The 16,225-nt window shown below is 41.7% G+C and overlaps 1 protein-coding gene across 1 annotated transcript in view; it reads left to right on the top strand.

The window, feature by feature from the left end:
- SLC7A6 (solute carrier family 7 member 6) overlaps window positions 1-16,225 on the top strand; it is a 78,691-nt gene that overhangs the window by 41,029 nt on the left and 21,437 nt on the right. The window contains exons 4-6 of the mRNA XM_082270740.1: window positions 3,949-4,072; window positions 10,647-10,750; window positions 16,082-16,178. Coding sequence (XP_082126866.1) covers window positions 3,949-4,072; window positions 10,647-10,750; window positions 16,082-16,178 — 325 coding nt within the window. The remainder of the gene's footprint in view (window positions 1-3,948; window positions 4,073-10,646; window positions 10,751-16,081; window positions 16,179-16,225) is intronic.

Raw genomic sequence — 16,225 nt, 5'->3', positions numbered from 1 at the left:
CTAGGTGCGTCCAATTCTGGTCTTGGAAGAGATGGAGTCCATCCATACAGTGGTGGCCTCCCTGCATCAGGGGGATTTCCTGGCGTCCATAGACATTTAGGGTGCCTATCTTCATATCCCCATCTTCGCAGGACATCAGCATTTTCGTTGCTTTTCCCAAAGATCATCCCTGGTTCCCACCAGGAGACTGAACTATCTGGGCCTAATTTTGGATACATCCTTGGCAAGAGTGTTTTTCCATGCGGAGAAACTCCAGAAGATTCAGTCATGATTCGGATATTACTGTCCGTCAACTGGCTGGGATTGATGGTCGCCTCTTTAGAGGCAGTACCGTTTGCCCAGTCTCATACCCGAATTCCCCAAAGAGGAGATTCTTCTCCTAGGGAATCGGAATTTCCGATTCCCTGGACAATCGGATCCGATTGAGCGAGCGGACCAGGGAGGCTCTGGTCTGGTGGCTTCGGTCTCCGATGCTCAGCCAGGGGAAGTCATTTCTTCTGATAAATTCCAGGTCACCGATAAATGTGTTGGAACTGAGAGCGATCAGACTTTGTCTGATTTACTGGACCGAGCAGCTCCAGGGCAGCCCGGTTCGGATCCAATCGGACTATGCCTCGGTCATGACTTATGTCGATCACCAGGGGGCACCAAGAGTGCCCTAGCGGCCATAGAAGTGGCCAACATTCCTATTGGGGGAACAGTTCTCTCCGCGATAGTTATCACAGGGGTGGACAGGCAGATTATTTCAACCTCAGCACGGGAATGTCCAGAGGTTTGTGGCCAGGTCTCGGGATCCTCTGGCCGACACCACAGACGCCTTGGTGGCTCCTAGGAGCCAGTATTGGCTGATCTATGCCTTCCCTCTGATAAAACTCTTGCCATGGCTTCTCTGGAGGGTGGTGGTGGAAGGAATTCCAGTCGTTCTGGGGGCTCCAGACTGGCCTCGTCGGTCTTGGTACGCAGACCTGGTAAAAATGGTTGCCGATCCTCCGTGGAGACTTCCTCTGAGGGAGGATCTGCTGTCCCAGGGACCGATCTTCAATCCTGCTTTACGGTCACTGGCTTTAACGGCATGGCTGTTGAAGGGCAGGTGTTGAGAGATAGGGGTCTCGCTGAATCTGTGATTCCTACCCTGTTGAAGGATAGGAAGGCGACTTCTAGGAAGATTTATCATCATACATAGAAATCGTACATTTCATGGTGTGAATCGCTGCAGCTGCACCCTTGCTTGTTTTCTATAGCTAGGGTTTTGGCCTTTTTATAAAAAGGGGTTGAGCAATGGTTGGCCTTGGGCACTATCAAGGGCCAAGTGTCGGCCTTGGCTATTTACTTCCAATGTCCGTTAGCTTGATTCACACTTTTATTCAGGGGGTGCGTCATCTGGTTCCCCCGCGGAGATCCCTGTTGCCTCCCTGGGATCTCAATCTGATTTTGTCTGTTCTTCAAAAGCCTCCCTTTGAGAACATTAGGAATCGCCTTATTTGGTGGTCCACAGAGATACAGTGGTACTTCGACCTAATCCATCTTTTCTCCCTAAGGTGGTGTCTAATTTCCATCTAAATGAATACATTGTGTTGCCTTCACTCTGACCTAAGCCTAAGCATCCCAAAGATATTGCTTTGCACTCTATGGCTGTGGTTCGGAGGATAAGGGGTTTACCTGACGGTCACTGAGTCTTTTAGGAAATCAGATGCTCTTTTTGTCCTTACTGAGGGATCTCGTAAAGGTTTGGCTGCGTCTGCTGCGACTATATACAGATGGATAAGGTAGATGGTTGTTCAGGCTTATTCATTGAAGGGTCAGGTTCCTCCTTTCCCTGTGAAGGCGCATTCTTCTAGAGTGCTTAGTGCCTCTTGGGCTTTTTGCCATAAGGCCTCAGTAGTGCAAGTAAGTAAGGCGGCGACTTGGTCGTCTGTGCACGCATTTACAAAATTCTACAAGGTAGATTTTTTTTTCATTTTCGGATCCATCTTTTTGGCCGCAAGGTTTTATAGGCTGCTGTTTTAAAGAGACTCATTTGTTTCTCTTTAGGGGTTTTTTTTTTCTTTCATGGGTGAGCTACTGTTTTTCCTGTTTGAGCTTCATGTTACCCAGTTGGCTACGTTTAGGCTTTGGAGTTTACGTTAACTATTTGGTTCTTCCCACCCCTCATACCTACACTGCTTTGGGATGTCCCAATAGTCTAAGAAGCATAAGGGCTGTGTCTGTCAATGGACGATAGAGAAAACTGGATTTTTGTAAGAACTTACCGTAAAATCCTTTTCTGTGAAGTCCATTGACAGACGCAGCACCCGCCCCTCTGATATGGGGATGGTTTGTGTCTTCTTATCACTGCTTCCAACAAAACTGGTATGCTGGAGCAGGGTGTGTGGGGTTATGCCTATAGGGACAGCCCCCGTAGGCGTGGTAAACTGTTTTTTTTTTTTCCTGCCTAGTACTGCTCCTGTAGTGGGCACCATAACCCAATGGTCTAAGAACCATTAGGGCTGCGTCTGTCAATGGACTTCAGAGAAAAGGATTTTTCGGTAAGTTCTTACAAAAATCCAGTTTTATCAGATCAGACAAGACCACCACCTTCCATTTGCTACATGGTCCAGTTCTGATTTTGTGAACACATGTCAGCATATGCACCCTGTTCGGTCTGCGACTATGCAGTTCCATACACAACAAACTGTGATACCATTTTTTTTCTACTTTCAACACATTAAATTCATGGAGAACATGTTTAATTTCTGCCTTTGCATATCCCACCAACTTACAAATGCCATTGTAACAAGTCGATTTTATTTGCTTTACCTGTCAGTGATCTTCGTGTTATGGCTGATTAGTGTATATGGTTGCGTAAAATAACCACTACTTTTCCTTTAAAAGGCAACTATTACAGCGAGTACATTTAATCCTTGATGCTATTTAATTATGTAAATTATTTATTAGAATATTTACTCCTTTAATCCACTCGCCCACATCTATACCAACCAACACCCCACTCTATCTTCTTACTGATCTCTGTATCAGAGCCATCTACTGCAGGACTTTTCACTTCTCCTTGGCAGAAATCCTCTATATTACTAGCCATTCCTGTTTACTGAGTCATCGTCTTTATGGGGCAGTTCCAGACAGCGGATCTGCCTCTCTGTGTCACTTCAAAGAGATCATGTTGCCAGATCATTCACTTCAACAAAATCTTCCTATAAGATTATATGTGCAATAAACTTAATTTATGCATGCTATATACCTGTAAAAGCCACCATTCTGTAGATCTCCCAAAGCTGCTGGGCACCACCAAGCTTGAATGTGATGTCAGTAGCCCCAGCAGACTCAGAGCTGACACCCTATAGTATTCCCCTTTCATCCCCCACCCCTGGCAGCTACACAAAAGGTTATGTAGGCTGGTGAGGGAAGAGGTGGAGGAGTTGGGTCAGCACAGAGTAATTAGACACATGTTTATGAGAGGTCTATGATGTGCTAGGGAAGGGACTGTTCTGGTGTAGCAATGTAAAAAAGGTGTGCACTGCAAATACCATTTAAAATACTTTACTTTACCTTTTATTTTTTTAAAAATCGGTGACCGGGTCTCTTTAAAGAAGATCTCTCATGAAGCAAAATATCTATGTAACTGTGTACTGCTGGAAGCTGTTTTTCCTCTAGCTGTTTATTCTGGGATACAACATCTGAACTAATCTAGCCTGTGAGAAGAGCCAGGGAATGTATGCTTCCATCAGCTCAGATGCTTTACTTTAAGATACAGTCACATTGTGAGTCCATGGGAGCTCACTTAAAGATCAGCTGTGAAATGCTTGAGCAGTCCTGGCTGCCAATGGTTTCTATTGCATGGGATTACAGGCATGGTGAGCATGTTATCAGTGACTTTTTAGATTCCTTGAAGTTCCCCTGAGTGCAATAGTGCCATGTGAAAGTCTACTAATGGCATGTTAATCTCTTTTTCAGGAATTTGCCATTGTCCATTGGTATTTCGATGCCCATTGTTACCATCATTTATATTCTCACCAATGTGGCTTATTATACAGTACTAGACTTCAATGCAGTTGTTGCCAGTGATGCTGTGGCTGTGGTGAGTAACCTTTTCTGTGATGTTGATCAAGTAGTGCATTATTTTCATAGACATTTTTTTTTTGTCCTAAATGATGCATTTGAAGTAGGAGAGGTGTTACATAGCAGCCAATCAGAACTCGGGTTGCATATTTTAAAGCTGTTTGAAGATGTATGCCCTGAACTGGAAAAAAGAAGGCTTTTTAGGGAGTTTTAGACTAAATCCAAAGATGTCTGATTTATATATAGATTATATTTATCAGGGTATTTTTTATTCCTCCTCCCTGATCCCCCCACTCATGACTATAACATTGAGATCAACAGCACAACCATTGGTCTCTCCCCACATGCCAGGGGCTAGGTGTTATCCTCAACAACATTTTCCGAATTTACCCCTTTCTGACAAAACACATCAAAACAACCTATCCACACATTGGTCATCTCCCACCTCGATTACTGCAACTCCCTCCTCATTGGCCTACCTTTACGCAGGCTATACCACCTTCAGTTCACTATGAATGCTGCTGCTAGACGTATACACCTTACTAACCGATCTGTGACTTCTGCCCCTGCCAATCCGTTCACTGGCTTCTACTAGCCCAATGTATAGAATACTAAGCACAACATGCAAAGCTATCAACAACATCGCCCCCAGTTTTCTTGGTTGAAGTGAATGGACTTGTCTTTTTTTCAACAAGATTAACTATGTACCTCTGGGGAGGGGAAGAGTTGAGATGTAAAACTAAAGAATTTTCCTGTACTCCAATGGTGCCTTCCCTACTGCAGCTCTGTTTTAGAATGGTTAAATCATTCATTGAAGGTTTGCTTTACAGCTTCATTCAGACGTCCATGCTATAAAAATAGCCATGGTTTTCTAACTTCGGTTTCGGTGAGCTTATAAGACATGTCTTCTTAATAGGATGCCTCACAGTAAAGTTTACCCAGATTGCTCTATGTAAGATTGGGAAGTAATTTGCTCGTACTCCAGACTTTTATGTAGGCAGTCAAGCTGTTACTAAGTTAATTGAGTCAAGAGATTCAAGCATCACTATCATACTCCACAGGGATTAATTATGAGCCGCAATGAGATCTTCAAACATAGAATCATTTCTATTACTAGATAATGTCTCTTCCCTTTTTGTTCTGGGTTCTGCTGTTCAGAGAAACCATTAAAGTGGAGCTCCACCCAAAAAAGGGCAGCTCCTCTTGTTTGCCTCCTCCCACCCCTCTGCTGCCATATTTGGCACCTTTTGAGGGGTAGCGAGGAATGGGTACCTGTTTTTGACAGTTACCCACTTCCGGGAGACCTCGTTGAAGATGAAGACCTTCCTGTGCCGCCGGGCCATTCAGAAAGCGCAGCACGCTTGGCACATGTGCACAGAATGCATAAAACCACTCTTTATTAGGGATACATCCCACAATATTGCACTTACATGAATAAAAACATCAAGTGCATAAGAAAGGCCAGCTACAGCTGGACCCCCATCCTTCCGGGATCGTAAGAGTGCGGTGACACCAGCACATCGCTAACCCAAAGCGACGTGGTTTAGCGATCCCAGAAAGGATGGGTGTCCAGCTGTAGCCGGCCGGCTTTTCTTATGCACTTGGTCTTTTTAGTCATGCATGTGTAATATCGTGTGAAGTATCTCTAATACATGATGGTTTTACACTATGGTACCTTTCCCATTGCTTCTTATGGGTTGCTTATGTCCTGCTACCATGCAAGTTTTGTTGGACCTTGGATGAGTGCCCTGTGAGCCCCCCTACCTGGATTCAGTGCCCGGTGGAGAGTTACAAGCGCTATTGATCCTTGAGGTCAGGTGGCTCTGGTTGCTTGTTTCCTGCTACCCTGCGAGTTGTTGGACCTTCTTGGATGAGTGCCCTGTGATCCCCTACCTGGATTTGGTGCCTGGTGAAGAGTTATAAGCGCTATTGACCCTTGAGGTCAGGTGGCTCTGGTAAGCAGTGGAGGATATTTTCTTTTGGTGGTGGATTCATATCTGTTCAGTTACCTATCGAGGTAGAAGATCCAGCAAATATTTGGACTATCACGGGTGTTTTGTTCACCGTTGTTTTGTTATTATTTCACTGCATTATGAGTTATTTGTGATTGTCAATTGCACACAAATTTTCATTTTTTTTTTAGCGCAACTATATTTGTTGTTTCTGTTTGGCTGGGTGTTATCTCACTGTATAGTTTCAGTTCTTATTCATTATTACCTCCTTTATTATTGTTTAGTGCAGTTATTTTTCCCCTTTATACATGTAGTACAAAGGCCTGTTTGATTTGATACATATTGCATGGATTGTTCGGGTGTGTCTTTCTATTCCATAGGTCTAGTAGATCTAAAGAAAATTGTACAGAGATTGTACAGTCAGATTGCATGTTGTTTGGCCATAGTGTTTTGCCATCTTTAAGTACATACCGTATATACTCGAGTATAAGCCGACCCGAATATAAGCCAAGGCCCCTAATTTTACCACAAAAAAATGGGAAAAATGATTGACTCGAGTATAAGCCTAGGGTGGGAAATGCAGCAGCTACTGGTAAATTTTAAAAATAAAAATAGATACCATTATACAGTATATTACACAGTATATTAGGCCTCCCCCCCCCCCTCAACCCAGGTCAACCATAAAGAGAAATATTACCATAAATAAAATAAAAATCTATAAAATAAAATATTACTGTAAATATAATATTAAATGTAATATTAAAAAAGGAAACTTTGAGTTGTGGTCAGTGGTACATTACAGCACATACATTACAAATTGTGGTAGTAAAGTAGCTACTAAGCAGCTCTTCCCAATTCTCATCAGATAAATCAGGAATATCCCTTGTCCATTGGACTCTCTCTCTCTCAGCGAGATGGGATACTTCGAATTAGAGTGCTGTAAAAGAGAACTGATTAGTTTAGAGTGTCGATCACGCAACAGTTATTTTTCCAATATAGAGTTACCCAAGCGCACTTCCCTGACTCCAAGCTGCACTGAGGCTGCATGTTTCAATTGAAGGTATCTGTAGTGCCAAGAGTTTGACACCAGGAAGTCCTGTTGAAAGTGGGTAAAGGATTTGAAGAAACCATTCTCAAAAAATTGATGGGTATATTTAGGGCCCTTCCTAGCCCAAAGTTGGGCATCTTGGGTGGTGACAAAATGCAGAAGGGTAGGATTATACCATAAGGGCTGATTGGGTGAGACAGTTCCTAGAGAATTGGGCAGCATAGATTCAAATTGATTTTAAATTTGGAGGGAGACTTTCAATAGGCCTGCACCATCAAAAGAGGTGACAGAACGCCTGTAAATTAAGTTTATCAATGTTTCATATGCGGTTACCGCCGCAGCCGCATTATTTAGTTGTGGGAATAGCCACCAATGCACATACATTTGTTGTGAGGCATAAGAATAAAGACGTAAGTTAGGCAAGGCCAGTCCTCCGCGCAACGTTGGCTGCTGAAGTGTAGTTATAGAAAGTCTAGGCGCCCTGGGATACCATAGAAATGACAAGAGGAGAGAGTCTTTCTCTTTGAAGATCCTATTGGGAATAAATACAGGACTGTTAGCCAAGATCTATATAAAAATGTAGGTAGCATGACCATTTTGAAAAGATTTTCCAATTATCAATTTTAGTTTTGAACAGGGATATACAGGGAAGAAGATTATTTAAATATATGTGGCCAAGGAAGGATTGCTGCACCTGGACTCCTAAGTACCGAAATGAGGTGGTTACCTGTAATGGGCAATCCATAGGGAGGGAGATGGGGAGTCCCAAGTCTAGCGCAAATATACTCGACTTGGACCAATTAACCTTGAAGCCTGAAAAGATCCCTAAAGGCCCGTACACACGATAAGAAAATATGTAGGGAAAATTCGTCCGACGACCGATCTGTCGATTTTCGGATTGTTAGTATGGTGCTTTCGACAGCCGACTCCGACTTTTCGGCTGACAAAATCCTGATGTGCAGGCTATAAAATGTTGTCGTCTGTCAAAACAACATCCGATTTTCGTCTCGTTAGTACAGATTTCGACGGAAAAAAATCTTAAGAGCAGGACTAGGCATGCTCAGAGACGAAAGAACACATACAAAACAATCCAGCACATGACATCACTTCTGAAGTAAAGTTCTGTTGTACGGGAAAATTCGTATGAAAATAACCCCTTCACTTTCCACATCAGACTAGCATGCAACAAACGGACGACAGATCGTTCGATAATCTGATCGTGTGTTTGGGGCTTTAGTCTTGAATAATTTTAAGTAACTTCATAATTGTATTTTGAGGATCTGATAAATAAAGCAACATGTCATCCACATAAAGGGAGACGCGTTCTTCCAAGGTACCCATCCACATGCCTCGTACATCTATTGGGTGCCTGAGAAGTTGCGCAAGGTGTTCTATGGCAATAGAGAACAATAAAGGAGACAATGGACATCCCTGTCGCGTACCGCAATAGATATAGAGGGGTTTGGACACTTTACCGTTGATACGCAAACTGTCTAATGGTTGGTCGTACAAGATACAAATCCAAGTAAGAAAGACCCTGTCAAGTGTCACCACTGCTCTGGGCAACAAAAGAACATTTGGAGCCTGGAGATTGGTAAATGGTCTACTGATATTTATGTACATGGAGCTGCCTGGAACAAAACTGGTTCAGTCTGCACCAATTATGGTAGCGATCACCTTATAAAGCCTTAAAGCTAGAATTTTGGAAAGGATTTTAAGGTCCACATTAATGATATCGGCATGTACGAGTCACAATACATTATATCTTTGTTTGGTTTGGAGATTAAAACTATCAGGGCCTCACGTAAGGATTCTGGCAGTTTTGGGGTCTGAAAATCAGTTTTGTACAAGGCCAATAAATTAGGCAATAGAGAGTCCCAATGCGTTAAGTACCACTGCACCAGGAAATCATCAGTCCCAAGGTTTTATGTTTGGGGAAGGTTTTGATCGCTAGCTCTATTTCTTCCACTGTGATTGGTTCCTCTAGCATGGCGCTCTGAGCCCGGGTGGGTCTACGGAAGGGAATGGAGTCTACATATTCATATAATTCAGGGTGGGTATAATGAGCTTGAGATGTATAAAGACGCTCGGCTGTTATTACAAGGAGTGGGAGGGGACGTCCCCTTCCGCCACCTTCTGCGGCTCGCCCGGGTCTCCTGTCCCACCGGGAAACCGGGGCAACCAGCCTGCACTGCCACCGAAGACCCGATCAAAGCCGCATTAGACTCTGATCGGGTCTCCATGCAAAAAAACGGAAGTGATGTCATGACATCACTTCCGAGTACTGGAGCCAGATTCAAAAAATTACTGCATTCAAAACAGCCAAACTTGGTGTTTTGAATGCTTTTAAGTGCAAAGGAGGGGTTTGGGGTCTTTTAGACACCCAGATCCCTCTACAAGAGTACCTGTCAAGAACAAAAAAATTATATATATTTTAAATGTACGAAAATATCGGCCTATACCGAAATGCATTGGCCAAAATATCGGTATCGGCAACGAAAAACCGATATCGGTTGATCACTAGTAAGGATAACACATTTGTTACTTAAAAAAAAAAAAATCACTTTATCGCAGAAATATGTCTAGTACTAGGAAGCTAATTATTTGCAAGACTGAACTAAAAAAGTAGCGTCTTACAAAGCACAAGAATTCATTTCACTGCCAGAGGGAATTGTGAGAGAACATGATATTGAAGAAATTTCTTTGAATGGAGTGTACTGAAAATACTGTAATTGTGTAGTAGACAGCTGCTGACTTGAACTTGAAACACCAATTCTAAAAAAGTTGGGACGCTGTATAAAATCTACTTAAAAACAGAATGCAATGATTTTCAAATCTCATAAACCCATATTGTATTCACTATAGAAATTCTAAACCATATCAAATGTTTGAACTGAGAAAATGTGCCATTTTAGGAAAAAATAAGGTGATTTTTAAATAGATGGCATTCATTCTGTTTTTATGTAGTTTTTACACCGCATCCCAACATTTTTGGAATTCATATAACAAGTAGATGCATTTTTGATGTGTTTTAATTGAAGTATATGGAGCACAAAATCGCGCTACATCACATCATCAACCCACTGGTTTGAAAAAAAAAAAACGAATGGTGTGTTCTAGGCTTTACACCTACAAAAATTCTGAAAATCTTTTGTTTTCCATTCAAGACTTGCTATAGCCTGTATCATTAGGCTCGGTTCACACTTGGACGGCTTCAAAGTCGCCCGACTCTGAAACCACCGCCACCCCCCTACAGCGCGACTTCATCGCGACTTGCAAACGACTTCTTTAATAGAAGTCAATGCAAGCCGCTCTGAAGTCGCCCCCAAGTAGGGCAGGAACCTATTTCGCCTGACAAGTCGCCCCAGTCTGAACCGAGCCTTACTGTCAATCAGTTCTTTTCTCTGTATAGTAACCAGATGAAATAAAAAATAATGTAACGTTTTTTCAGATTGTCTTCTTTTGAGAAATGTTTTCTTTTAGTTAGTGTTGCTGATGGATTATTTTGACCATAGTATGTGCTTTATGTTTTGCTTTAATTTGTCATGTTTTTGTCAAACTGTCCTATACTTTATCTGTTTCCTCCATCACAGACTTTTGCTGACCTGGTGTATGGCATATTTAGCTGGACCATCCCCTTGGCTGTGGCCCTTTCCTGCTTTGGTGGTCTGAACTCCTCCATCCTCGCTGCCTCCAGGTTTGGTTTTAAAGTCCTGTATTGCAAAAGACCTCTTCAATGCTATACCAGGGCTTCTATTATCTACTTTTTAAATGGCATGTACAGTGAGGGAAAAAAAGTATTGATTCCCTGCTGGTTTTGTACATTTGCCCACCGACAAAGAAATAATCAGTCTATAATTTTAATGGTAGGTTTATTTTAACAGTGAGAGACAGAATACCAACAAAAAAATACATAAAAACGCATTTCAAAAAAGTTATATTGATTTGTATTTTAATGAGTAAAATGAGTATTTGATCCCCTTACAATCAACAATATTTCTGGCACCCAGATGTCTTCTATACAGGTAACGAGCTGAGATTAGGAGCAATCTCCTAAAGGGAGTGCTCCTAATCTCAGCTTGTTACCTCTATAAAAGACACCTGTCCATAGAATCAATCAAACAGATTCCAATTTCGCCACCATGGCCAAGACCAAGGAGCTGTCCAAGGATATCAGGGACAAGATTGTAGACCTACACAAGGCTGGAATGGGCTACAAGACCATCACCAAGTAGCTTAGTGAGAGGGTGACAACAGTTGGTGCGATTATTCGCAAATGGAAGAAACACAAAACTGTCAATCTCCCTCAGTCCGAGGCTCTTTGCAAGATCTCACCTCGTGGAGTTTTAATGATCATGAAAACAGTGTGAAATCAGCACAGAACTACACGGGAGAATCAATCAATCATCTCAAGGCAGCTAGAACTATAGTCACCAAGAAAACAATTGGTAACACACTACGCCGTTAGTGACTGAAATCCTGCAGCACCCACAAGGTCTCCCTGCTCAAGAAAGCACATGTACAAGCCCGTCTGAAGCTTGCTAATGAACATCTGAATGATTCAGAGGAGAACTGGGTAAAGTGTTTGTGACAAGATCGGACCAAAATCGAGCTCTTTGGCGTCAACTCAACTCGCTGTGTTTGGGGAAGGAGGAATGCTGCCTATGACCCTAAGAACACCATTGCCACCGTCAAACATGGAGGTGGAAACATTATGCTTTGGGGGTGTTTTTCTGCTAAGGGGACAGGACAACTTCATCGCATCAAAGGGTCTATGGACAGGGCCATGTACCATCAAATATTGGGCGAGAACCTCCTTTCCTCAGCCAGGGCATTGAAAATGGGTGGTGGATGGGTTTTCAAGCATGACAATGACTCAAAACACACGGCCAAGGCAACAAAAGAGTGGCTCAAGAAGAAGCACATTATAGTCCTGAAGTGGCCTAGCCAGTCTCCAGACCTTAATCCCATAGAAAATATGCGGAGGGAGCTGAAGGTTCGACTTACCAAACGTCAGCCTCGAAATTGTAATGACTTGGAGAGGATCTGCTAAGAGGAGTGGGACAAAATCCCTCCTGAGATGTGTGCAAATCTGGTGGCCAACTACAAGAAATGTCTGACTTCTGTGATTGCCAACAAGGGTTTTGCCACCAAGTACTAAGTCATGTTTTGAGAAGGGGTCAAATACTTATTTCACTCATTAAAATGCGAATCAATTCATAACTTTTTTGAAATGTGTTTTTCTCAATTTTTTTGTTATTCTGTCTCTCACTGTTAAAATAAACCTACCATTAAAATTATAGACTAATTATTTCTTTGTCAGTGGGCAAACCTACTAAATTAGCAGGGGATCAAATACTTTTTTCCCCCTCACTGTACTCCTTTTACCCTGCGGACACCTAGGTGCCTATAGTTTCATGGTCAAAAGGATAGTACCGAAGGGCATCCACACAAATCTAGCCAAAAATGAAAGAAGAATTCCAGATATGGTTTATTTTTACATAAGTACATTGATCCAGCTTGGACCAGTTTAATTATGTATATACCATACGTTGCCGATCCCTTTTAAGCTGGAAATCACTGAAGTAGCCACTACTGCCTTGCTTGTGGGTCCTGTGTTGAGCGGCCGGCCTGATGCATTGAGAACATAGGAGGTCGGCTGCTCAACAAGGGTGTCGTTCAGAGAATGCTTTACATTTAATAAATGCAAAATGTTTTCTTTTTGGAGGAGGTGGAGAGGCAGGGCGGTGACGATCAGAGCAGATGCTGGTAACTGAGCGCTAAAGAATTCCTGGTATGTCAATTTTTACATAGTTATGACACATACATACTTACATTGATGCAAGCTGGACCAATGTAACTATGTGAAAACTTTAGCTTTAAACTTTTAACCGCTTCAATACCAGGCACTCGCCCCCCTCCTGCTCAGGCCAATTTGCAGCATTCAGCACTGTCAAAGTTTGTATGACAATTGCACGGTCATGCAATACTGTACCCATAGGAATTTTTTTTTTTTTTAACAAATAAAGCTGTCTTTTGGTGGTATTTAATCACCATTGGTTTTTAATTTCTGCTAAATAAATGAAAAAAGATGGAAAATGTAAAGGAAAAAAATGTGTTTTTCTTTTTTTCTGTTAGATTATTTATCTGCAAAATGTTATTCTTCATAAATGTAAGTCAAAATGTATTGTTGCATCTCGTGAAAATAACCCAAACCAGTGTTTATTATTTAGTCTGTAGGAAAGTTAGAGTCCACAAACCATGGTGTGTGTGTTTGTGTGTGTGTTTGTGTGTGTGTTTGTGTGTGTGTGTATATATATATATATATATATATATATATATATATATATATATATATATATATATATATATATATATATATATATATATATACACACACACACACACACACATACTCCCACTGTAGAAATTCCACACACACTATAGAAATTGATCAATCATGATGTACTGACGATCCCATTTCTTGAGACCCGAAAACACCAGGACAGTACAAATACCCCCAAATTACCCCTTTTTGGAAAGTTCAAGGTAATTAGTAAGAGGCATGGCTATTTATAGCTGGTGTGGCGGTCATCAGGGGCACTGATTGGGGATTGCTTATACCAGTAACAGATCGCACTTCTGCGCAGCCCCTGGAGTTCTGGGAGAATGTCATATGACGTCCTCCTAGAACAACAGTACTCCCGCCCAGCCGTCATTGTAATAGTTTGGGCGTGAAGGTGTTAAACAAGTAGTTTTACAAATTGCTGAAACATAATTTTATTTTAATAAATGAATAACATTAAAATATACATCATAGTTCTTAGTCATCCTTATTAAAGAAAAAAAGTTTTTTTTTTTAGGACTAAAAAAAAAAAAGTGTAGTCTGATAACTATATGCTGTTAATAGATACATTGATTGCATTCACAATATAAATTTCTTTCTTTTTTCATGTGGCGGCATTTATCTTTTTTTTCTAAGATTTGCATTCTAAATTAAGCATAATGATAGTGCAAAGGTTGAAACCAGGGATAGACCGATTATCGGCAAGGCCGATATGCACTTTCCCTGATGTATCGGTATCTGCCCCAAAACTGGCCGATATTGCTATTTTTGTGACGTCATTCTGCCTTCTTAGGCCGCCTCCCTCGCCTTGGACAGCCTCGTTTGGAGTCAGGACTAGTCTCGCAGGAGTGTATCACAGCCATACACCCACTCACAGCAGCCCGGTGCCAGCCAGCCACCCACATCCACAGGCCCTGTACCAGCGAGCCATCCAGCCACCCACAGGTCCTATACCAACCAGCCAGTCACCCACAGGCCCTGTACCAGCCAGCCAAAGGCACTGTACCAGCCAGCCACCCACAGCCCCTGTGCCAGCCACCCACCCACCACAAGGTGCCAGCCAGCCACCCACCCACCACAGGGTGCCAGCCAGCCACCCACCCACCACAGGGTGCCAGCAAGCCATTAAGCATGAAACAAAAATTAACATGTTCAGTACCAGATTTGTGTCAAAATTGTCTTTATTTTTCAAAACTTTTAATGTACGAAATATCGGCCCATATGCGATGGCAAAAATATCGGTATCGGCCCTTAAAAAACATATCGGTCTATCCCTAGTTGAGACAAACTGTAACCCTGCCAAATGAAATGCAATAAACATGTAATAAAATAATTCATAAACTAAAAGAATAGATCTAAACTGTAAAAGGATGACATAATTTTACTAAAGCACCATGTATCATAAACAAACAACTGCAATGCTCTTTCCTTCTAGAAAATACTGTTTGTTTTAGGCTCTGGATTCTGGAATAAAAAGATTTTCTCCTCTGGGTGGGATTTTGTAGGCAAAAAAAGAGGAAATAAATATGTATATATAAAAATTCCTTAATTTTATTCAAAGATACGCATACTAATCACAACATGATAAAAAATACATGTAGTGGGGCACTGGAAAGAGCTCCCACACATGAATAAGACAATATTGCACAAAATATAGGACCCCTTAGTAGAGTAAAGATCCGATCCTTTATTCTACTAAAGGGTCCTATATTTTGTGCAATATTGTCTATTCATGTGTGGGAGCTCTTTCCAGTGCCCCACTACATGTATTTTTTATCATGTTGTGATTAGTATACTTCTCTTTGAAGACAATTTAGGAATTTTTATATATACATATTTATTTCCTCTTTTTTTGCCTACAAAATCCCACCCAGAGGAGAAAATCTTTTTATTCCTATGTTTAACAAGGGATAGTGGCAAAACATACCAACCATGATCTGAGAGACCTTTTTGCTTTAGGCTCTGTGCCTGATACTCGGGATCTGACTTGTGAGACCACAAGTCGCATGACCTGTGAAATCCCATGTTAGTCAACGAGAACTGTCTTAATTAGCACTACTGAAGTCACTCCGACTTTAGAAAAGATTTCTGGATGACTTCTTTACGACTTCTAGAGTTTACTTCTCTCAAAGTAGTACTCAAGTCACCTGACAATGTCGCACTGAGTCGTGCGACTTTCACGTCGCAGCAGTGTAAACTGAGCCTTAATCTTTGCTTGTTTTGAATTTTTTGCTTTTTAGTGCTGTTGATTTCCCGCATGCTCTTTGCAACGACTACCTGTCTACAGTATATGCTCTTACTCCAGCAGTAGATCATTGCTCTTGACCACCTTCCTAATGGTGACCGTGGCTGAACATACTTACACCATGAACATAGGCACAGCTGCTTCTAGTCTGTACTGGAAATGCAGGTGACAGGGACAGAACATTGTTCCCCTATAACAGGAAATCACTAGGGATTATTTTAATAAAATATTAAAATTTAAAGAGATTAAAAATTACTTTGAAAATCACATGAACCTTTTTTAAAGATTTTATGAGACGTTAGCATTGGGTTTACATTAAGGTTAATGCTACTGTTATTACAAGTGTTAACCACATGTAGCCAGCAGAATTTAATATTGTTTCTGGGAAAGAGATTCTTTTGCTGACGATTTTCTCTTACGTGTTATTTTTTCGGCAGGCTGTTCTTTGTTGGAGCAAGGGAAGGACACCTCCCTGATACGTTATGTTTAATACACCTGCAGCGGTTCACACCAGTGTCAGCTCTGCTCTTCAATGTAAGGATTGTTTATTTTTCTGCCCTCTTTCTTTAGCTGCAGTAATC

The sequence above is a fragment of the Pelophylax lessonae genome (genome assembly GCF_965119305.1).
Source record: "Pelophylax lessonae genome assembly, chromosome: 10".
In the NCBI taxonomy this organism is placed as follows: domain Eukaryota; kingdom Metazoa; phylum Chordata; class Amphibia; order Anura; family Ranidae; genus Pelophylax; species Pelophylax lessonae.
This window is presented reverse-complemented; position numbering and strand designations above follow the sequence as displayed.